General features: G+C 45.2%; 1 protein-coding gene across 4 annotated transcripts in view; it reads left to right on the plus strand.

Annotated features, from left to right (window-relative positions):
* Nucleotides 1-20,001: 20,001 nt before the first annotated feature.
* WWOX (WW domain containing oxidoreductase) overlaps nt 20,002-23,216 on the plus strand; it is a 403,146-nt gene continuing 399,931 nt past the window's right edge. For 3 of the 4 annotated variants that reach the window (XM_054697016.1, XM_054697015.1, XM_054697014.1), the window contains exon 1: nt 20,035-20,223. In XM_054697016.1, coding sequence (XP_054552991.1) covers nt 20,117-20,223 — 107 coding nt within the window. In that variant the 5' untranslated portion in view covers nt 20,035-20,116. Of the gene's footprint in view, nt 20,224-23,216 lie in introns of all 4 variants that reach the window. The other variant, XM_054697013.1, reaches the window with a different exon arrangement.

Raw genomic sequence — 23,216 nt, forward strand, 5'->3', positions numbered from 1 at the left:
GATTGCATTTACATATTATTATAAGATTTCACTACAGTTGACTATCAGGCAGACCAATAAAAAAGATATTGATGATGAGCAAGGATAAAATAGAAGTTACTGTTAATGAGGACGAGATAAAGGAGAATCTTTATTAGGTGCTGAATTCATTATTGAACAATCTCATACCATGATTTTTTTCCCCTTTGCAACATAATATGGTGACTGTGGAGATTCAGTGTAAGAACAACACTTGCTTGTTATTAAAACTTGTCTACATTTTGAACACATGAAAATTCTGTTAGTAATGGTCACGGCAGCAATGATGACTGTAGTTAGCTTTATTTAGTGTTTGCTCTATGCCAAGCATCAGGCACTATTGATAAGAGGATAAATATTGTGGTATATTGTGTGCATCATGGCTTAGGTATTGAAAAATAATGTAATAAATCAGCGAAAAGTGGAGGCAAGGGCATTTGGCAAAATAGACTTGATAAGAAAAAGACTTTAAATTATTTAAATCTTGAGAGAAGATTGAGATGAGCCAAAAATGTAGTCGCAATTCAAAATTCCAAAGGAGCAGAGGTGTGTGTGTGAGATGAACTGCTTAAGATAAGGAGCTCCTCCTCATGTTTGTAACATCTGTTTGTGAAGTTTATCTCATGTGTGAACTTGAGTAGGCTTGGAGATGCCCAGGCAGCTAGCAAGACATCTTTGGGTATTTGTGAGAGTGTTTTGGAAGAGGTTAGTGTTTGAGCTGGTAGACTCTGTGAAGTGATGGCCCCATCCCCAGTGTGTGGGGGTATTATCCCATCTATTCAGGTCCTGGTGCGGGAAGGGGAAGGAATGTGGAAATAGTTCTATTTCTCCCTGCCTGCCTGCTGAGCTGTGATGTCTCATCTCATCTTTGCTGGCCCATGGACTGGGATGGAAACTACTGGCTTCCCTCATTCTTACCTCTTTGGACTTGTTCTGAACTATACCCCTGGCTTCTTCCTCACTCTCCATAACTATATTCCTTATATTATATCTTTGTGGATTCATAGATAGACAGAAAGATGGTTAGGTGATGAGTGGATATATAGGTGGGTGGATGGGTGGATGGATACTGGATGCATAGATGGGTGGAAAGAAAGAAATAAAGAGAGAGAGAAAGAGAGATATCCTTTCTACTACACACATTCAAGACACCAAAAAAAGAAGTGCCTTAGAACATAAAATGGTGACTGTGAACAAGCAAGGGTGATAGGGAAATAAAGACAAATTCTTCAAAGTGATTTTTAAGAATTGAAATGATTCCATGTTGCTCCTGGGTATGCCAGAACAGGTGTGTGTGTGTGTGTGTGTGTGTGTGCGTGCACGTGTGCGCACGTGCGCACATGAGCGTGTGTAACATGGACCCATGAAAGCAGTGAGTCACTCTCTACATAAGCAATTCTGGTCTTTGGTATAAAAGGAAGTAGATTTGAGTGAACATAATTAGACTGAAGAGGGTCCTTTGTCATGTGGGGATTCTCATAGGATTCTTAGAAGTCAGACAAAGGCAAATAGAGACTGGAAATAAGGGCAATTTATAGTGTCTGTGAGAATCAAGAGAAGCATTCACTCATTCATGTATTCTTCCAGCTAAGCCTGGAAACTTCTAGTACCCCAATTCTAACAAAGTCCTCAGGTTGCTCTGCCTCTGAACCCTGCTCATTTCCTGCATAGTGCATGTCGAAATGTGTTTGTTACCTTACCAATTATTTGCCTACTTCTCTGGACTGCAAACACAGGGGTTTTAAACAGAGGAATTTTTTTAAGATTTTTTTTTTATTTATTTATACAAGAACTGGGGTACAGGCCAAGTGCGCGGGAGAGTGAGAGGATTCACCAGAGACAGAGCGGGGAACAGAACAGGCTGACTGACAAAATACATTGCTGAGGGGAGCAGCAGGTGAGACAGGAGAGGTCTGCTGCACCATGTGGGTTTCTCCCTGGCTGGCTGGGATCGAACCCATGCTGCAGAGGCTGTGGACAGCTTAACAGGTTGGTGTTCAACTGCCTGTGCCACCAGGGAGGCCCATCTGCACCACCAGGGAGGCCCAGGAATTGCATCTGTTTGACTCAATATCCACCCTGGGCTCCACACACTGCCTGGCCCATAATAAATGCTTTATGAATATGAGCTGAATAAGTAAATTAGAAAGGAGGTGACGCCTTTGAGGACTGTGGTGAAAGTCATTTCTCTCCTGCATGTCACGATTCCCTAAATGTAGTCTCACAGACAGTTGTGAGCTGCCTGGCACTAGTTGCCTGTTACTTTAAAGCAAAGGTTAAATGGCTGGTGCAGCATAATCTCTTTTAATACGATAGTACCTGGTCTGGTACGGGAGGAGTGGTTCCCACAAAACTCACTATTAATTAGAGCAAAATAATGACTTATAAAATCAGAGAAAGAAAAAAGTACTCACTGAGTTTGGGACTCTGTCTTTCATTCATTTATATTTTGTTCAATTACATTATATTACATATATTATATATATGTTATGTTTTTCTCTCTTGTTTATTAGATATAATTTCTAAGTGCCCCGCTAAAATATTTTAAACCATAAAGGCAGCTGTGAATTCCTGTGTTGGTACCTGTGTTCAAATAAAATAACCCAGGAATGCTAACCATGCCTGATGTACCACAGATAGTCCATGAAGTGTTTACTGCTATTATTGTTCTGATAATTTTTTTAATTGCTATCTTGCAGTATTCAGGCTCTTTTGTTTTTTTATATTATTCACTCACTCATATCCTTTTAAACTTTTAAACTTTTAAACTTCTGAAAATGAGATCATTAATATTCAAATCACCATGAATGTCACTGTGTTTGTTTTTTTTTTTCTGCAGTAGATTATTGATTTAAGTGGATTTAATTACCACTCAGTAATCATCAGAGTGACCCTGAAAATATGAATGTTTTTAAGGCATATTGTACTTTTCCCTTTTGGCTGCACACCGTATTTTGATGCCCGCATTTTTGTGATGAATTTTTTCCCTTGGGTGCACCACGAGTGAGGGTTGCAGCCATTCTTAATGCAAATGGAACTTCTCAGTCTAACTGGGTCACCAGAATGCCATTGTCCATGCCCATGATCAGTTTAAGGTTGTACCTGTGGCACACATGTCCTAGAAGAGTTCTTGCATTCTTGAACGGACATTCTTGAAAGGGGCAATTCCCCTATTCTGCCTTTGGACATCATTTTCCGCTTGGGAGCTGCCACAACCAACCTGGAACCCCGAAGGGAGGTGATCCAGGAGAACAAGCTGATGCCCTGAAGCAAACAGCTAATGAAAATATAAAAGAAGCTAGGTCCTCTTGCTGAAACCACTACCAAAGGGTGTCCAGGTCAGAGGGCTGTCCTTGTCCTACTGGGCAGCCTCCAGTTATGACTCCTGAATTGCATCCAAGACCATCCTTGGTGATGAGATGTCTACTCCATTTTAATTTCTCTTTGAAAAGCCGTCACTTCTCAGCAAGTATTACTGAGCACCTGTTGTGTGTCAGGTACTATGTTAAGCATGAGAGATATGGTGATGACCAAGATGTGGTCACTGTACAAGGGAGGTTTCCAGGATGCCTTGGGTGGAGCCCACCCACCAACAACACAGGAGGAAAAGCTGGGAGCTAATGAGTCATTGTCCACTGCTCCACCTGCTGGTAATGGCGGAATGGACCAAAGGGCCCTACTCCCAGGCATGGAAAAGGTATCTGAGACCTCTGGTCAAGATTGAGAAGAGGGGCCTCCCTGGTGGCACAGGGGTTAAAGTCTCAGTACCATCGGGCTACCGCCAGCCACTGCAGCAAGGAGTTTGATCCCTGGCTGGCCAGGGAGCAACCCACATGGCTCAAGAGAACTCTCCTGTCTCCCCGCTGCTCCCCTTGGTGGTGTATTTCAGTTGATCTGCCTGTTCTGCTCCCCAACTCTTCTCTGGTGAATCCTCTCTCCCCCACAACTCTGGCCCCCACCCCAGTTCTTGTGTGCATAAATAAATAAATCTTTAGAAAAAAACAAAAAAGAGTTGTAATTATTTTTCCAGATCTCAGGGTAATAAACCCAATATAGATTGTACTTAACCATTATCTTTCTTATTAACTTTTTAAACAAATATTTTCAGTAACCGCTTAACTATCTATCCCACTCTAGCAGTGCTCAGAGTGAAAAATTCAGTTCATATCCTGAGTTGCTGTTAAAACCATGCTGAGAAAGGATTATTTCTCAGTCTGTTTGGTGGATAACCTGGAGCAGAGACCCAGGTTATCAATTCTCTTGTTCTCTCCTCCTAGGTAATGAAGACCATCTTCTACCAACACTTCAAGGCCTACTAGGTGAACATAGAACCCCATGTGTGGAAGCAGCCCTGTTCCAGCTGCCCTGTGGCAGCCAGCTGTCCAAGATCATGCTGTCCCACCAGTGGGTCATCACTGCCTACATCCAGGACAAAGACAGCATGCTCACTTGGAGGGAGAGTCAGCCTCAGGGCTCAGCTTTGACATGGGTGAGCTGCTATGGATGTGTTTAATTAGAATGCTCCCCTGAGCAAGGGGAGAGAGGGACAAGGGGAAGCTGGGACATAAACAGCACACGCAAGTGCAAGGAGCTGTCTCTTTGGTGAGGCTGTACAGTCTCATGTTGCTGCATGGCAGGAATATGTTCTGAGAAATGGGTCCGTAGGTAATGTTACTGGTGTGTGGACAACATAGTGTAATACTCAAATCCGAGCACCAGTGCCCAGGACACTACTAGGCTGTAGGGACTAGTCTAACAGGACCACATTGTATTGTGCTCCACTGTTGACCAAATGTTAAGTGACCATGACCATGTGAGAACAGGGACCTTGTCTTCGGACAAGGACAATATGATTTCATGGTTTGAGCCCAGCGTCAGAATGCTGCCACTCACTGCTACTGAATACTTAACCTCACTCAGCCTCAGTTTTTGCAGTTGGATAGTGGGGATCTTGATAGTCCCCTGCTGATAGGGTTGAGATAAGATTCAATGATTTTATGCATCTAAGGTGTCTCATAACAACTGAATAATATTGGCTATTATTTTCCACCTCATTAACCCTGTAGAGATTTTTCTCTGCTTGGCACAGAAAACAAACACAATAATTTCCTAATGATTTTTTAAAATTTATTTTTATTTTTTTAAGATTTATTTATTTATACAAGCACTGGGTACAGTCAGAGGCGGGGGAGGGTGAGAGAATTCACCAGAGCCAGAGTGGAGAGTAGAACAGGCAGAGTGATGAAGTACACTGCTGAGGGGAGCAGTGGGCTGCAGGAGAGGTCTACACACCATGTGGGACCCTCATCCGGCAGCCAGGGATCGAACCGTTGCTGCAGAGGCTGCGGGCAGCTTCGCAACCCAGCGCTCAACCACTGCACCACTGGGGAGGCCCTCCTGATGATTTTAAATGGGTGCCCCAAATGGAAGTTCAATGTTGGAGTTAGTGAATGTTAGCCCTGGAGCTGATTCAGGTCTGTTCTGTGGAATAGCCTAGAAGACTGATGTTGGGTCAGATTGCCTTGCTTCAAACTCAGGCTTCTTCATGACGATCTGTGATTAAATTAGGAAAGTCACTAACCTTTCCCTACATCACTGCTAAAATGGAGAAAATAGCCATGGGGATCTCCAAAGGGTTTTTGTTATAATTAAATCTCCACTTAACCTTTTTATTTTATTTTATTTTATTTTTTAAAGATTTATTTATTTATTTATTTATTTATTTATTTATTTATTTATTTATACAAGAACCGGGGTACAGGCCAGATTTGCAGGAGGGCGAGAGGCTTCACCAGAGACAAAGCAGGGAATAAAAGAGGCAGACTGACGAAATACACTGCTGAGGGGAGCAGCGGGTGTGCCGCGCCATGTAGGACCCTCACCAGCTGGCCAGGATCAAACCGGCGCAGCAGAGGCTATGGACAGCTTCACAGCACTGTGCTCAACCGCCTGCGCCACCCGGGGAGGCCCTCCACTTAACCTTTTTAGCACAATGCCTGCAACATATTTATTCACAGTACACAGTCTCTGTTCTAAGCACTTTGCAGTCATTGTCTCCTTGAATCTCCATCTCACCCCAAAAGGCAGGCTTTCACATTACCCCCCATGTTCCTGCTGGAGACATTGAGGTCTGGTGCAATTTTCCAGCTAGTGGCAGAGCCTGGCTTATGCCAGGCACTAAGCAGTCACTGTCCTTCCTCTGCCAGATTGCAAGGCTCTCACTAGTGGTGAAGAGAGATGTGGAAGATGTCACTATCAAGAGATTAGGAGGACACTATTTTTCAAAAGGAGGTTTGGAGGGCCTCCCTGGTGGAGTAGCGGTTGAGCGCTGGGTTGCGAAGCTGCCTGCAGCCTCTACAGCGCGGGTTCGATCCCCAGCTGCTCCCCGGCCACCGGAGGAGGGTCCCACATGGCGCGCAGACCTCTCCTGCCGCCTGCTGCTCCCCTCAGCAGTGTACTTCGTCCTTCTGCCTGCTCTGCTCCCCGCTCTGGCTCTGGTGAATTCTCTCACCCTCCCGCGCTTCTGACTGTACCCAGTGCTTGTGTAAATAAATAAATTAATCTTTGAAAAAAAAAAAAAAAAGGAGGTTTGGAGCTTGAAAAAGGTAAGAAATAAATTGTCCTTGTATTTTCAGCTGAAGAAATGGAGGTCCATGTTTAGATTGGTACCCACTGGATGGAGAAGGTGAAATGAAGGTTCAAATGTAGTTCTGTCAGACTTTGGACTCTATAACACCTTATCGTCCCCATCACCTCCTCCATATCTCTCTCTGTCTCTCTGTCTCTGTCTCTGTCTCTGTCTCTCTCTCTCTCACACACACACACACTCACAGCCTAAGGATTGATCTAGTACCTTTATAGTAAGACTTCACAATCCCCAGCATGTGAGGTAATGAGTTGGCAGAGGAATGACTTTTTCTGCATATGATTCATCTCATTTCTGCTAGGTCAACAAAACATTCTTTGTTGTTTAGAGGAACTAAATCAGGCTGTCCAAGCCCCGTCAGTACAAATATTCTCTTGATTTATGAGAAAATAATCAATAAATGTGTGTTGATTTAGATGAGTGGCACTGTGCAATGTATGCATAGCATGGTTCCCCTTTCAGACTGCATTTCAGAGCTCACTTTAAATGTGAGCCCTGGATAAAGCAGTCAAAATAATAGTGAAGTTAGTCATGATAACAAGAAAGCCAAATGACATGGCTGTTTATTGAGTGTTTGCCCTTTGCTAGACATTGTATTGAGAACTTTCTATTCATTACGCCATTTAATTTTCTCAAAAATCTCATGAGGGCAGACTTTAAGGATGGGAGACTAGCTGTATACATTTATAGCCACTTTCTTTTGAAAAGGCCATTAAAATGACAAAAGCCATCTTTTTTGTTTTGTTACAAATATATAATGACAGAGAGCAGGAGATAAAATTATAGCAAGAACATTTTAGGAGCTGGAAAGGAAAAGAAGCACTTGGGTTGGTTCAAGTGGCAGAACACCCAACTTTGTGGTTTAAATGCTTGAGGTTTACATCTCCCAAATAAATGTTGGGAAATAGAGAGCAGGCATAAGAGTTTCATGATGTTGTCAGGGACAGTCTCTTTAGCACTTTCATCACTTCCCTGGTGTGCCTCTCAATGCATGGCCCAAGAAGGCTGCTTGAGCTCCATGCATCACATCCATTTTCCAGCTGGAGAGAAGAGGAAAGGTGAGTGAGACTTACGTGCCCTCCCTTTAAAGACACTTTTCTATTTGGTTTTTATCACATGTCTTTAATCCAAGATATCAATCTCTACTAGGGATTTAGTGAACTATAAGTTTAGTGAGCTATTTTTATTATCTCTCTTGCTGGTTAATCAGAACCTAGTGAATGGACATTTGTAAAGCTGATGCTGTACTAGAAAACCTCCTCATCTTTGGAGTCTGCAACATCCAGCACTGGGCTAAGGATCTATTAGGAATGCTGGCTCCAGAGTTAGCCATGAAATCAACCAGAACCATGTGATTTTATTTCCTTAGACTTGGCATGCTCATCCACATAATGAAGGTAGAACCTTCTCTAATCAGTGGTTGAGTGTGAGGTGAGGTGTATGCAAACCTGGGGAGATATAAATACTCTTACAAATGTCAGTGTCTCTTCATTCCTTAACTTTTCTGGGGTCCCTGGGCACAGCATATCTTTGGGAGAGGGCAGTAGGATCCTTTGTTTGGGAATAGGACTGACAAGTCACGGGTTCATGACCACCATCCCTATTGGAGTCTGTGATGTTTCTACTGCCGTGGTGAAGACTCAGAGGAAATGAGGTTCTCGAACAGCCCTTCCCTGACTGGAAGCAAGCTCTACTTCTCTAAGCCTCAACTGCCTCATCTGGACAGTGGAGATAATAGCTATACCCACCTCATTGGGTGGCTGGTAGAATTATATAATTCCTAGTAGGTGCTTAGCACAGTGCTGGGTTCATAGTGCGTGCCTGGTGAATGTTAGCTTTATTTAGTAGTACATCTACTAGATGAAATAATAGAGATTTTAATTAATAATTGAAAATAGCAATAATCACTTAATGAAACTTCTTAGGTGGCCATGTTGAGCTATGGAAGGGAGAAAATAGTGGCTATAGTTCTCTGATGCTTAATAAAACTGGTTAGTTTCCACATGGATGAAGGTTTTGGGTGAACTTCATACTGGACACTGAGGACTCTGGGATAAAGGAGTTTGGCACAGTATTTAATCAGATGATTTTTACAGACAAGGGGCAAACAGAGATTTAACCAGAAAATTCAGTGTTACATACTGAATACTCGGCCAATGGCTTGTATATATGTGATTCTATGAATGCAGAGACAAAAGGAGAGTGTATTAATTATAGTAGCTAGTTAGTGCTGTGTAACAAACTTCAAAAAATACATATTTATTATGTATTATCTCAGTTTCTGAGAATCAGAAACTCACAAAGGCTTTAGTAGGAGGATTTTGGCTCAGGGTCTCTCAGGAAGTGACCTGACGATGACAGCCAGGACTACAGGCACCCATCAGACCTCCAGCCATGCTTGTAAGATGGCTCACACATGGCTAGCAAGGTGGTGCCAGCTCCTGGCAGGACACCTCAGTTCCTGGCCTTCTGGGTCTGTCCACAAGGCTACTTGAGTGTCTTCCTGTCATGGCAGATGGTTCCCCTCAGTAGGTGACCCAAAGGAGGTCAAGGAAGAAGCCACATGTCTTTTATGATGCAGCCTTTGAAGCCACATTCTACACTTTCTACTAAATACTACTCATTACATGTAATGTACTACTACATGTAATGTAATACTACTTATACCATGTAATGATTGGCACTATGGAGGGCATTACAAAAAAGCAAGAACAGCCGGTGGAGGGAAACACGGGACCATTTTGGAGGCCAGCCACCACAGAAGTCACTAGCTCTCTCTGGGAACTCAAGGAAGTCTTCCTGGAAGAGAGGATGCCTGGATCACCTAAGTTGGAAATAAGGATGTCTGAATTAGGGCTATATGGACAGAACTCAAGGGATCTGTGACCTTACTGGGAGGAAAATTGTTTCTGGATGTTCACAAATCTATGACAAAATTGATCACTTCTTTCAATTATGAATGCAGGAAACTAACACTAGTGCTGTTAGTAATACCTTTGACTTTTTCACCCACAGAAACCACAGTATTTTTTTCTTATATGGCTGTTGTTGTAGATATCTTGAAATATTTGTGCTAATAAGTTCTTTAAAATACTGGTGATTGATAGACCTACCACCACATCTTGGTATTTAATGCATGATGAATGAAGTACAGGTGTTATTCTATTACCATTTTATTTAGAATGTTTTAATAATTATATTTCAATATGCTTGTGTCTATAATCCTGTGGGGTTTTTTTTTAAGATTTATTTATTTATACAAGCACTGGGTACAGTCAGAAGCGCTGGAGGGTGAGAGAATTCACCAGAGCCAGAGTGGGGAGCAGAGCAGGCAGAAGGACCGAAGTACACTGCTGAGGGGAGCAGCAGGCTGCAGGAGAGGTCTGCGTGCCATGTGGGTCCCTCCTCCGGTGGCCGGGAGCAGCCGGGGAACAAACCGGTGCTGCAGAGACTGCGGGCAGCTTTGCAACCCAGCGTTCAACCACTGCGCCACCGGGGAGGCCCCTAATCCTGTGTGTTTTATTTGATACATTTAAAAGACATTGCTGTTGAGAAAGGAAATGTAGATATTGCCAGACCATCAAACAGGTGTGTAACACACACACACACACACACACACACGGCCTAGAAGGAGAGGAGCGATTGCTTAGGCAGTTGAAGGGTATCATAAAGGTATCATAAGCAGAGACTGCCCCCAGGCGAGGGGTGGGCTTCTGTACATGTCTATTATAAAGACTGTCAAGAACAAGAGGGGAAACAGGTAGATGAGGATGAAAATATAAACAGGGACCAGCTCACAACAGATGAGGCTGTTGTGGTAATAATGGAGGTATCAAGAAAATGTTTTTGTCTTATTACTTCATTTAGTTAAAATTATTATTTTTGGGGGCCTTTCTGGTGGCACGAGGGGTTAAGATGCAACCTATGAAGCTATCTGCAGCCACTGCAGCACAAGTTTGATCACCAGCCAGGGAGATACCTACATGGCACAGCAGACCTCTCCTGACTCGCCCGCTCTTTCCCTCAGCAGTGTATTTCAGTCAGTCTGCCTGTTCTGTTCCCCACTCTCTCTCTGGTGAATCCTCTCAACCCCCACACTTCTGGCCTGTACCCCAGTTCTTGTATGCATAAATAAATAAATCTTTAAAAGACAACAACAGATTCTGCAGTGATGCTCTGCAGAATTAAAATATATATATATATATTTTTAAATAAGTTTGTTTTGTTTTGTTTTAAGATTTCTTTATTTATTTATACAAGCACTGGGTACAGTCAGAAGCGCGGGAGGGTGAGAGAATTCACCAGAGCCAGAGCGGGGAGCAGAGCAGGCAGAAGGACCGAAGTACACTGCTGAGGGGAGCAGCGGGCGGCAGGAGAGGTCTGCGCGCCATGTGGGACCCTCCTCCAGTGGCCGGGGAGCAGCTGGGGATCGAACCGGCGCTGCAGAGGCTGTGGGCAGCTTTGCAACCCAGCGCTCAACCGCTGCGCCACCGGGGAGGCCCAAAAAAATAAATATTTTATATTGAGGTATAATTGACATATTAGTTTCAGATGTACAAAATGATGACTTAAGGTTTACATGTATTGTGACATGATCACGGAGTTACACATTTTTTTCCTTGTGATGAGAACTTTTAAGATCTACTCTCTCAGCAACTTTGAAATATGCACTGTATTGTGATTAACTGCAGTCACCACACTGTACGTGATATCCATGACTTATAGGAAAATCCTTTTACAAAAATATAAAATTTGTGCATACATTACAAACTCCAAAGTGTTCACAGAGCCAGACTCCCCCACATTCCTCACTGCCGGTCCTCTGGAATGGCCTCTAATCCAGAAGCCATGCAGCCACCATCACTGCATTTCAGACCCTCAGGAAAATAGTTTCATGAAAGAAGGGAGTGGTTATTTAGATTTGCATTTTAAATCACTCACTTTGATCAAGACCAGGCTTTATGGAGATTCAGAGGGTAAGAGGCAACGCAAGGAATGTCCGGGAGAGGGTGGTGTCCTTTATTTTATAAAAGAATTGACCTGCTTGAAATCTAAAGATTCCCAGGTGAAAATACATACCTTCAGTTGATTGACAAGTTGAGAGTTCCTGGGCAAGATAGCAAAGCAATTAAGAAAACCATAGTTGGGGCTCCCTGGTGGCACAAGGGTTGTTAAGATGCAACTTCTGAAGCTATATCCACAGCCACTGCAGCACGAGTTCGATCCCTGGCCAGGGAGTTACACACATGGTGCAGCAGACCTCTCCTGCCTCGCCTGCTGCTCCCTTCAGTAGTGTACTTCAGTCAATCTGCCTATTCTGTTCCCCACTCTGTCTCTGGTGAATCCTCTCAACCCCCACACCTCTGGCCTGTACCCCAGTTCTTGTATGCATATTTATTTATTTAATAAATCTTAAAAAAAAAAAAAGAAAACCATAGGGGCTTTAGAAGTGGGAAATATGGGCCCCATCCCTGTTCTGTCATTTGCTAAGCCTTTGCTGTATTTGCTTATCTGAGGCTCAGCTACCTCTTCCATGGAGCGTGGTTAGTAACACCCACTTCTAGGGCCTCCCTGGTGGTCTAAGGGTTAAGTCTTAGTGCTATCAACCCTGGCCTGAGTTCAATCCCTGGCCCAGGAGCTAACCCGCACATGGCGCAGCAAACTTCTCCTGACTCGCCTGCTGTTCTCCTCAGCAGTGTATTTCAGTAGATCCATCTGTTCTGCTCCCCACTCTGTCTCCTCTCTCCTCCCCACCCCTGCATCTCTGGCCTACCCCCTAATTCTACTCAAAAATAATAAAATCTTAAAAAAAATAAATAATAACACCCACCTCTATCTGCTCATCACAGTGGTGCCTGGGAGAAAGCTTATGTGCATATGCTTTGAAGTCAGGTCTAAAATCAGAGGTACACTTTGTTGCAATTAATTTTAAAGACCTTATAGTCCAATTTGAATCACCAAAACAACTGTCTTTGGCACTTACTGCTATAACCAAGACAGTAGCTAGTAAGCTAGTATTTAATGATAGAACAACAATGCCCAAAGCTAGCATTTCTTGACAAAACAATGATGATAGCTGACAATTATTGGTAGAACGATTAAGTCAGGCAGCATTTGTGGGTAGAACACGGAAGGAACACTTGCTTTGTGCCTGGCACCATGCTGAGAGCTCTACAGTCATCACTCTTGTCTGTTTCTTTCCTTTATGTCATCCCTTCTGGTGCATTGGCATGGACTTACCTGGGGTGAATCTTAGGCTCCAGTGCCTGGAGTCTGTGGAAGAATTCACTGGAAAGATTGTAACCGCTAGGACCTCCAGAGTGACCTCCTGGAGGCTTTGGCAGCCAGGAGACACTCTCAACAGCTGGTAGCCAACTTTAAACAGATGGACTTCTCACTGCAAATTTTCAATGACCAAGGACAACAAAACTGCACCCCCTGGAGGGTGATTCTTGCAGGAAGTTAGGCTGAAACAGAATTTTGTAAACAGGTTAACATTGATACTCTAAAAGCTACATTGAAGCTTGGGTTCTTTACATTGTAAATTAAATGAAGTAAATTTCCATACTTAAGTTTCTAATTTCCAGATCACAGCAATGCATTTGAGGTACACAGAAGAATATATTCTTAATTATTTAGTCCTGAAAATGTTCATAATAAAACAAAGTCATTCTTTCTTCATGCTTCAGAGAATCAAGCTCACAGTTTATTACAGCTGCAAAGGTTTACCAAGTCACCTAATTTAATGCGTTCCAATCTTTCAGATAGTACAAAGATATACTTTGCTGTTTGCTTTTACTGCTACTGGGCATTGTTTCTAGAGAGCGGTTTTATATTGAGATTGTGAACTTTATAATTGTGTCAAGAAAGGACTTTAAATAGGAAGCAAACAAAACACCAAAGCCCTCCCATCACTATCATTTCCCGAAAGATAAAACATTTTAATGCTAAAAATATAGGCAATATGCTAGATCATCTAAGAACTATTTTTGCCATGAATCTAACAAAGCTTTTAGATTTACTTCCAGGCTGAAGGAGTTACAGGAATCAAGGAACAATGAGAGGTGAAAAAATCAGTCAAGAACCAGAAAACTAGATCAAAAAACTCTAGAAAAAGAGGGCATTCTGTAAGCTACCATGACTTGGATTCTTCTGAATGTCAGCATCATGGGGAGGTTGAGGGGTGGGAAGGAGGCATCACTGTCCAGATTAATTAAGATCAAAAAGACATGCAACCAAGTTCAATACCCCAACCTGAACCCAAACCACGACTGGCCCCAGGTTTGGGGGGTAGGGTGGGGCAGGAGCTAGAAGAGATTTTACAGAATGATCAACATAGTTACCAGTCAATCCAGCACTCCACTGCTAGGTATATATTCGTGAAAAATGAAAACAGATGTCCACACAGAAACTTATAATGAAGTTCACAGTGGCTCTACTCGTAGTAGCTTGGAGGTGGAAACCACCAAAATGTCCATCAGTTGATAAATGGGCAAATAAAATGTAGCATGTCCCCATCCCAGAATATCACTCGGACTATTATTATAAAAAGGTAGGAAGCAGTGATGTGTGCTACCCTGTGGATGAGCCATTATGCTAACTAAGAAGCCATTATGCTAAGTAAGAAGCCAGACACAAAGAACCACAGATCTCCTGATTCCATTGATAGAAATGCCTGGACTAGGCAGATTCCTAGGAGGGACACTAGGGCTGAGGGAAGGACCAGGGATTATTGCTAAGTCAGCAATCATACACAAAAGCAACAGTTCTTTTGGGTGGATGAAAATATTCTAAAATTACATAGTGGTGATGCACACATACTCTGCAAATAGATTTAAAAAATCCACTGAATTGTACACTTTCCAAGTGTGGTGTACTTTATCACATACTTACTGTATCTCAATTCAAGACATCCCAAATGACATTTTGGGCACAAATCAATCATGTAATGGAGAGAATATTAATTTCTTAGGTGTGATGATGATTTTGGGGGTACTGAAAATTCTGTCCTTTTACAGATCTACCTGTTGGAATTTTCAAGGCTTAAATTTTAGCAATTCACTTAAAAAAAAAATGTGTAGAAGAACTGGGATACAGGCCCGAAGTGCGGGGAGTGAGAGAATCCACCAGAGACAGAGTGGGGAACAGAACAGGCAGATCCACTGAAATACACTGCTGAGGGGTGCAGCAGAGAAGACAGGAAAGGTCTGCTGTGCCGTGTGGGTAGCTCCCTGGCCAGGGATCGAACTGCCCTTAGTGGTGATAGTGATGAGACTTAACCCCCAGGCCTCCAGGAGGCCCAGCATTTCACTTTTATGTGCTTGAGCACAGACTCTTACTCTAGTAAGCAAATGTGGTAGACAGTAAATAATTTTTACCTCTAGGCATGTGCGTAGGGGTAGAGTGATGTGGACATTTACTATATTCTTCTGTCAATTTTTCTGGATGTTTCAAAGTTTTCACAATATGTTTCAAAACGTACTGGGGAGAAGGAAAAAAGTATCACAGAAAATAAAAGAACAGATGTAATCTTACAGAAAATAGAAGACAGATGGGCCTCCCTGGTGGCGCAAAGGGTTAAGCACCACACTATGAAGCAATCCACAGCCTCTGCAGCATGAGTTCAATCCCCAGCCAGCTAGAGACAAACCCACATGGCAAGGCAGACCTCTCCTGTCTCGCCCACTGCTCCCCTCAGCAGTGTTACTTCGGTCCGTCTGCTTGTTCTGTTCCCCATTCTGTCTCTGGTGGATCCCCTCATGCCCTGCATCTTTGGCCTGTACCCCAGCTCTTGTATGCATAAATAAATAAATATTTTAAAAAATAGAAGACAGATATTTGATAGACTATATTTAGCTTTATGGGAAATTCACTTCTTTTACCTGACTGGTCTCACCTTGCTATGGAGGCATAAAGCCCTTGGTATCCATCCCTTGGAGGCACTTCACTGGGGACTGCTATCCTGGTGGGGCAGCACACAGGGCAGCTGGGCAAGAGGATGAATTGGGGCCAGAGTTATCTGGATTCTAGTCCCAGCTCCCCTGGCTCTTTCTCACAGTCACTTTTGATAGGTTACTTAAATCTGTTGGCCCTGCATTTCCTTATCTGTAAAAATCGGGCTGATAATAAGGGAATAAGGAAAGTTAGTCATGGTCATACATAGCTATAAGTGACATTAACTGAGTTGGATTCCGAAGATATGTTATGAGACACCCTAACACTGTAGAACACTTATACCTTGTTTTTTGTGTCCACCGACACAAATCAGTCTTATCCAAATAGACTGATTTCTCGATACTGGGGTGTTGTCTTTTTCTTCCTTTCTTTTTTACTCAGGGACAAGCATACGCCCATCTCCTTGTGGGTTTGAACCCACCTTGTGGGTTTGAATGAATAAGTGAAATACAAACACACCTTCCTACACAATTCCACATAGAATGCTGTTCATTGTTCTTCCTTGTGGGTTACCTGCCATGAGAAGTTCACCAGGAGCCAGGAAAAGGTCCAGGTATCATCAGCATACTGGGTTTGGCACAAAAACATGAGGCTTAATTTCCCAAGGAATGAAGACTTAGTTAAGGCAGGTTTGCAGAATAGACAGAGATAATGATAAAGAACTAAAGAAGTGTGACCACAAATATTAACTAAAGCTGACTGATCTTATGTGCATAAATTATCAGTAGCTGCAGAAGTGATCTCTCTCTCTCTGTCTACACACACACACACACACACACACACACACACACACACACACTGCAAGTATGTGGCTTTAGCCCTTAAAAATCATGGGCAGATATTGCCATCTGGTGTGCATCTGGGTAACCACACTTCAAAAAAATTTTTTAATCACTTACATTTTAAAACAACTGTATGTATTTTATTGAGTACAATAGTGTTTACATAAACTTTACAAATAGTAGAAAATATGCATGAGACCAGTTTATCAAGCTACACACATTTGATGCACACTTGCATTCTTGAGTTCTTATTTTAAATCTCCACATTTTCAGATTTACTTTTTTGTTGAACTTAATATTCTAAGAAAAATACCCTGACAAGGGGGCCTCCCCTGACTCACAGTGGTTGAGCGCTGGGCTGCAAAGCTGCCCACAGCCTCTGCAGCATTGATTGGATCCCCGGCTGCCAGTGAGGGTCCCACATGGTGCAACAGACCTTTCCTGCCGTGCCCGCTGCTCCCCTCAGCAGTCTGCCTTTTCTGTTCCCCGCTCTTGCCTCTGGTGAATTCTCTCACCCTCCTGTGCTTCTGACTGTACCCAGTGCTTGTATAAATAAATAAATAAATCTTTAAAAAAAATACCCTAACAGGGTAGGAAAATATTATGCCCAGTTCTCCCTCGAATTTTATTGTCAGTCATTAAAATTTGAGGGGGAAGATGGGGTGCAATATATTCCTACTTTGTGGGGTTGATATTATGAGGGCTAAATAAGTGGCGATGGTCGGGAAAGTGTGTGTACTTTGCCTCACCCAAATTAAATTAAGAGTGAATTTTTGTCAACTTCCACATTAATAATGTAATTCATTTGATTTTATAAAAACAAACCACTCTTTTCTTAGGGGTACATGTTGAGAACCTTGGCTCATTCCAAAGCTCAGGGCTTCTCAGATCCGTACTTATCTTACAGGCTAGAAGGGCTTGCCTTCTGATAGATCTTTGTGAGATCAAAGTCAAGGCCAGGTGCAAACTAAAGTCCAAGGGGAGCAGAAGCGATAAAGCAACAAAATGTAATACATAAGCATGGCTGGGGTATGGAGTGTGGGAGAGGGGGAAGGTGAAGGGAGCAAGAGGCCATGAAACCCTTGGCCTCCCAGCCCTGGCAACATCCCAATTTAGCTCCTGTGCACCCTGATCATAAAATTTTGAATGAGTCCCTGTTGCTTGCAATGGAGTAAGCATGACTTAAACAAGATCAGTTTTAGTGAATCCAAAAGATTATAAATTCTAATATCTGGCATGCCTATTCTCCCAAGCCCCCCAAATGCCTGAATGTCTTACTTCTTTATCCTGATAGAGACCACTTGTAAGTACAGGAAGAGAGGAAGAAAATGAAGTCATCATCACCTTGTGGCTTCACCCTAAGTCTCTCACCTGAGGATGGACTTGAGTTAAAAGCTGGTGCTCTCAGACAATGCTGGAGAGTCAGCAAGGACCTCTAATACCTGGTGACTCTGGTTAGAAATGGCCTCTGCATTGCCTTTGATTCCTCCCAGTACTTGATTCATGAGTCTGTCATTGCCTGACTTATTGTCAGCGTAAACCAGTGGTTCTGACTGGGAAGCACAATTGGTAAAATCAGGAAACATTTTTAGTTGTTACTGCTGGGGAAGGGAGTGCTACTGCCACCTCATGGGTCGAGGCCAGAGATGCTGCTAAACATCCTACTGTGCACAAGGCAGTGCTGTGTCCATGGCACTACAGGCCTAGGGGATTGTTAAAGGGCATAAACAGGCAAAGATTGACTGATCCCTAAGTTGGGAATTCTACCAGGAGACCACTACACTGTGTGGGGAAGACCCCCATACTACATCACCACCTGTGGCCTAAGGCTAAGTCACAGACAAAAGGTGCAGGTAGAGGCTCTGGAAAGAACAATCCATGATAAGTCTAAGCAGTCAGTCCCCGAGAGGCTGATGGAGGTACAGATAATTATTGCAAAATTGAGTCTGATCAATTTGACTCCATTCATTCCCCTCCACACCATTCTGGAACTATGTGATCTAATTTCCTATTTGTATCAAAGGAATAAATTGGCGTGGATGACAGGGGCCAGGGGTTAAGTTGGGGTGAGAGAAGAGCAGCAAATTTACAGTAGCTTATTTAAGTGTCCACAGATTTGGAAAGAGGTATCTTCCAGTAGGTCTGAGATTGGGTAGCGGGCCTATGAACACCAAAATGTGGTTTCATTAAGTTAGCATTTTGTTGGGCAACTTTAAAGGGAAGGAGTCTCCCCTAAAGAGTATGCAGAGGGCCTTCCTGGCAGCGTGTAGGGTTAAGCACAGCACTATGAAGCTGTCTGCAGCCACTGCAGCATGAATTAGATCCCTAGCTGACCAGGGAGCTACCCACATGGTAGCTCTCCTGACTCACCCTCTGCTCCCCTCAGCAGCGTGCTTCAGTCAATCTGCCTGTTCAGCTCCCCACTCTGTCTCTGGTGAATCCTCTCACCCCCACACTTCTGGCCTGTACCCCAGTTCTCGTATGCATAAATAAATGAATCTTTTAAAAAAGACACAACTAAGCTTTAAAAAAAATACAGTGTAAGCAGAGCAGGATTCTCTAATCAATTTCAGAGCATGATGTAGACAAAAAGCATCCCTGTCCCCTCTCCTGTAACAGGTAATTTTTTTTTGATGGAGGCTTACATTTTCCTGGCCAGAGAAATGATGGTGAGTACACTGCCCTGTAATGAGGAGCTGGGGAGCAAGTTCCAAGAGGTAGTACTTTGGAAAACTCCTAGGTAAGGCCACATTTACATTAGGTTGATGGATAAAGGGTTAAGCCTAAGGAATCACATTCATTCATTCATTCATTCATTCATTCCTTTATTCCCTTTAGTAGGTCTGGGAATTTTGCTAAATGGTAGAGATAGAAGCATAAGAGGTGGTGCTGTCAGTTTAGTTAGGAGTTAGGACAAATAGAAAGCCTGCCATACAGCAATGAGATCTCAAGTGTCAGTTATCCTTCTGCTCTGCTTTCTTTTAATTATGCACACTTCACAGATTGAAAGAAATAGTCTGTGAATTCCCAGCCCGGAACTATTGGCTATATAATGGTCAACATTTTAGTACTTTTTATACTTTCCAGCTGTAGCTGGAAAGAAACTTCTCCAAGACAGGGTCATCAGAAGCTGTGGGACTTTGCATTTTTACATTTTCCACATTTAATAAATTTACATCTACGTGCCCGAGAGTTTGTGAATGAAAATGCGTGGATGGAAAGGTGTTTTTTGAGCAGGAACGTCCGCTCTTCATAATTCCCTGAAAGGAGAGGGCAGACTTCATCACACCATCATCAAAACCCTTCCTCTCTGCGCCTCTATGCTGACAGCGGCTGAACTACATTTCCCAAGATGCCCAGCGGCTGGAGCGGAAGTGGTGACAGTTCGTCCAGCCGCGGGCGGAGTCCTGGACCCTGACAGGATGCTCAGCTCCACCTCCGGCATCACAGTCAGTTCTCCGGCTTTTACTTCCAGCCCAGCGGTAGCGCGACCTCCTGGGCCTTTTCCCCACGGTTCTCCTCAGGCCCCGCCCCTTAGGACGCTGGTATCATCAAAAACCCGGAAACTGGATTTCAGCTGGGGAGCCGCTCCGGGCGGCACAGTGCGCAGGCGCGAGCGGCTGGGTTCCCGACGCGCGCGGCGCTCGCTTGAAGCGGGAGCGCGTTCCTGCCTGAGGAGACCCAAAAGCGAGTGGCCGAGGCCGCCCCTGCCGCCATGGCCGCCTTGCGCTATGCGGGCCTGGACGACACGGACAGCGAGGACGAGCTGCCCCCGGGCTGGGAGCAGAGAACCACCAAGGACGGCTGGGTTTACTATGCCAAGTAAGCGGGCGGCCGGGGGGCCGCCGGGCCTGGGGCGCACCTGGAGCGGGACGCACCTGGAACCTGACGGCCTCTCGTGCCCGGGACGTCTCGCCGCCCTCGGACGCCACCTGCACGGGGCGCGGCGCCAGCTGGCCGGGGCCTGCGAGCCCAGTGATGGCCCCAGCGCTTCAGTGCCAGGCCTCGGGGTCCTGAGGAGGCACCGGCCCCCTCTAGGCCCTGGGTCCCGGGGGGCGCCTGTCAGCGCGCAGGGGCGCCCTCTGCCGCTCAGCAGGCAGCACTGCACGGTGCCTTGTGGTGGCAAATCCCTCAAAACTAAAAATCCAAAAATGCCAACGCCCAGCTTCCTCCTGGGGACCCAGGGGAGGGCACCTCGGAGTATGTATGAGTGACATGTTCGTGTGTAGCTGCATATGCGTGTACATCCGTGCACGCACAGACAGAGTAACAACTGTAGCTGCACCACAGTTTCCCCGGGGAGTTTCGGAAACACTAGCAGACCCTTTGCACCATCACTTGCAGTGTGACCTCGGGCCACTGAAAGAACGCTCGGGCACAGCCTTCTCTGTCCAGTGCATTGGCACAGAGTTGTCCTGCAGGCACTGTACATGAAGCACTTAGCACAGGTCTACTAGGTACTCTGCTCCGTAACTGGTAGTGTCTCCTACTGTCTCTGCAGCAACTCCTAGGCTGTTAGAACTATACACCTGGCACTGGCACCAATGCAGGTTTCAGGTCTCCACAGAAACCCCCCTGGCACTGGCACCAATGCAGGTTTCAGGTCTCCACAGAAACCCCCCTGGCACTGGCACAAATGCAGGTTTCAGGTCTCCGTTTTGGGCAGCAGACCCCCAAAGTGGGGTAGGTGGATTTTTCAGGTTTTCCAAGGGAGGCAGCTTATCACATGGCTTGGAGAAACATGGATGGAAAACCAGTGTCTGGAAAACTTTAAAACAAAAATCTTTCCCTGGTGCCACCTGCGGAGATTCTCATTTAATTGGCTTGAGCATTCTGTCCCTACTGGTATATTATAAGCTCCATGGTGATGCTGGTCTGCCCAGCATGCAACGCAGCTGCCTTTGAGACTTGGTAGAAGGGAAAACAAAACAAAAGACGGGTAGTTCATTCAAAACACACACGGATTTTGGCATGGGTCAAGCCCTTTGCTGGGTGCTGGCAATACTGAGGCAAACGAGACCTGGCTGTTAGTTTTTAAGAAGCCCCAGTGGTAATGGTGAGGTTCTCCCGGTGCAGTGTGCCTAGCACACTGTGCGTGGGTAGATGGGGGGCATGTCAGGCCAGGCAACCAGGGAGAGTTGTCTCCTGAGCTGTGTCATAAGCACAGGTAGACGTGGGTAGGCCTGGAGCAGGAGGGCAGCCCAGGTAGAGAACTGAGTGTGGAGACCCATGCGTGGCCTGTGGTGCAGGAGCATAACGTAGAGGCCGAGATGTTGGAACCCAGTTTAGGGAGGCCCTTCTGAACCTCACGGAGGAGCTAGGTCTCTGTTGGCAGGACCCAGGGGTCCACAGAAGGCTTGGAGCCAGGAGGTGCTATCAGCTGTGTGTCTTTAGAATGCTGGTTTCTGCTCTGGAAACTCCAGAGAACTCTTCTAGCAGCAGGGAGCCATTAGTCTATTGCAGGGCTCCAGGCAGCCCCTGGATTTGTTGTTCCCTCTGCTGCATGGACATGTCGTGTGAAGGGCTCTTTCCCTCCGCGTTGAGCTGAAATATCACTGTCTGAGCTCTTCCTCCCGCATGCCTTTCCTGCACTTCCACCTTGTTACGTGCTTCATAGGGCTTAGTTAGCCTTGTCTATGCTCTTCTGTGTTTGCTCTGTCTCCCTTCCCAGCTGCAAATCTCTTGAAGGCAGGGGCTTTTTCTCATTCATCTCTGAATCCCTAGTGCTTGCCAGCCAGGAGCTCTTGTGGAATGAGTAAACAAACTCATCTAGGAAGGCTTACGTATTGGGACCCTGGGATGCAAAGATGCACAGGACCCACTTCCCTCCTCTCCTCCTGCTCTGGCTTGTGCCCATTCTCTAGTCCAGAGTCACAGCGGCTCACAGGGATACATATCATGTGACCCTAAGACCCACCTGGCTGGGCTCCCTAGCAGAGGACACCATTACCTCTCAGGGCAGGCCTGTTACCAGAGAGCTGGCTGCCCTTGCTCCCCTCCTCAGCATGGTCCACAGCAGCCCCTCTGCAGGAACCAGATGGGGACAGGGTGGGGGGGCAGGGATGGAAGGATAAGGCCTTCTAGCAGGGGGCTGTTGTGGCCACCAGCTGGGCCTTCCTGGGCCCTCCACCATACTCTGTTCAAGTTTGCCCTGGAGCCCGGGTCATTCTGGAGGCTCCCTTGCAGGTGCTCACCCCACTGTTCCCCCTATGCCTTTGTTGGGTGACCTTTCCTATCTGCTTCCTTCCCGGATGGTGACCAGTGTCAGGGCTTGGGTTGCTCCTTCCCCTTACTATGTTCTGAACACTCCTGCCACTTCCTGTGACCGAGTCTGGGGAGCTTGTGGCCAGGGAACTCAGTGGCACTTCATGGTCTTCAAAAAGCCACTTTTTCCCCAGCTCCATCTGCACTTTTTGGATTCAAACTGACCCTGCTGGCTCACTCTTTATACCAACTACCGTGGCTAGGTTTGGCTGGCTCCCACCTGGGGGACCTCTCCAGGCCTTCTGTGCAGGCCCACTGCCCTCTGCTCTTTGGCTCTTGGGACTGAAGAGTGCGTCTGACCCATCCTGACCCTGGAACGTGATTTCACTTGACCTACAAGCCTCCTTTTACTTCTTTTCCTACCCAACTCTACCCAACTTTTCCTACCCACTGAGCCTTCCCTTTGGGTTTGCTATGGGGAGATGGCGTTTCCATTTTCCTTTCCCCAAATGGTCTTCTGCCCACTGCAGCAGGACCAGGGGCAGACTTCATAGCTCCCAGGCAGACAGCCTTGTGTGTCCATTGTATGGGTTCTGTCAACTCTTGGGCTT

The sequence above is a fragment of the Talpa occidentalis genome, unplaced genomic scaffold (assembly GCF_014898055.3).
Source record: "Talpa occidentalis isolate TD23 unplaced genomic scaffold, MPIMG_talOcc4v2.1 talOcc4.17, whole genome shotgun sequence".
NCBI lineage: Eukaryota > Metazoa > Chordata > Mammalia > Eulipotyphla > Talpidae > Talpa > Talpa occidentalis.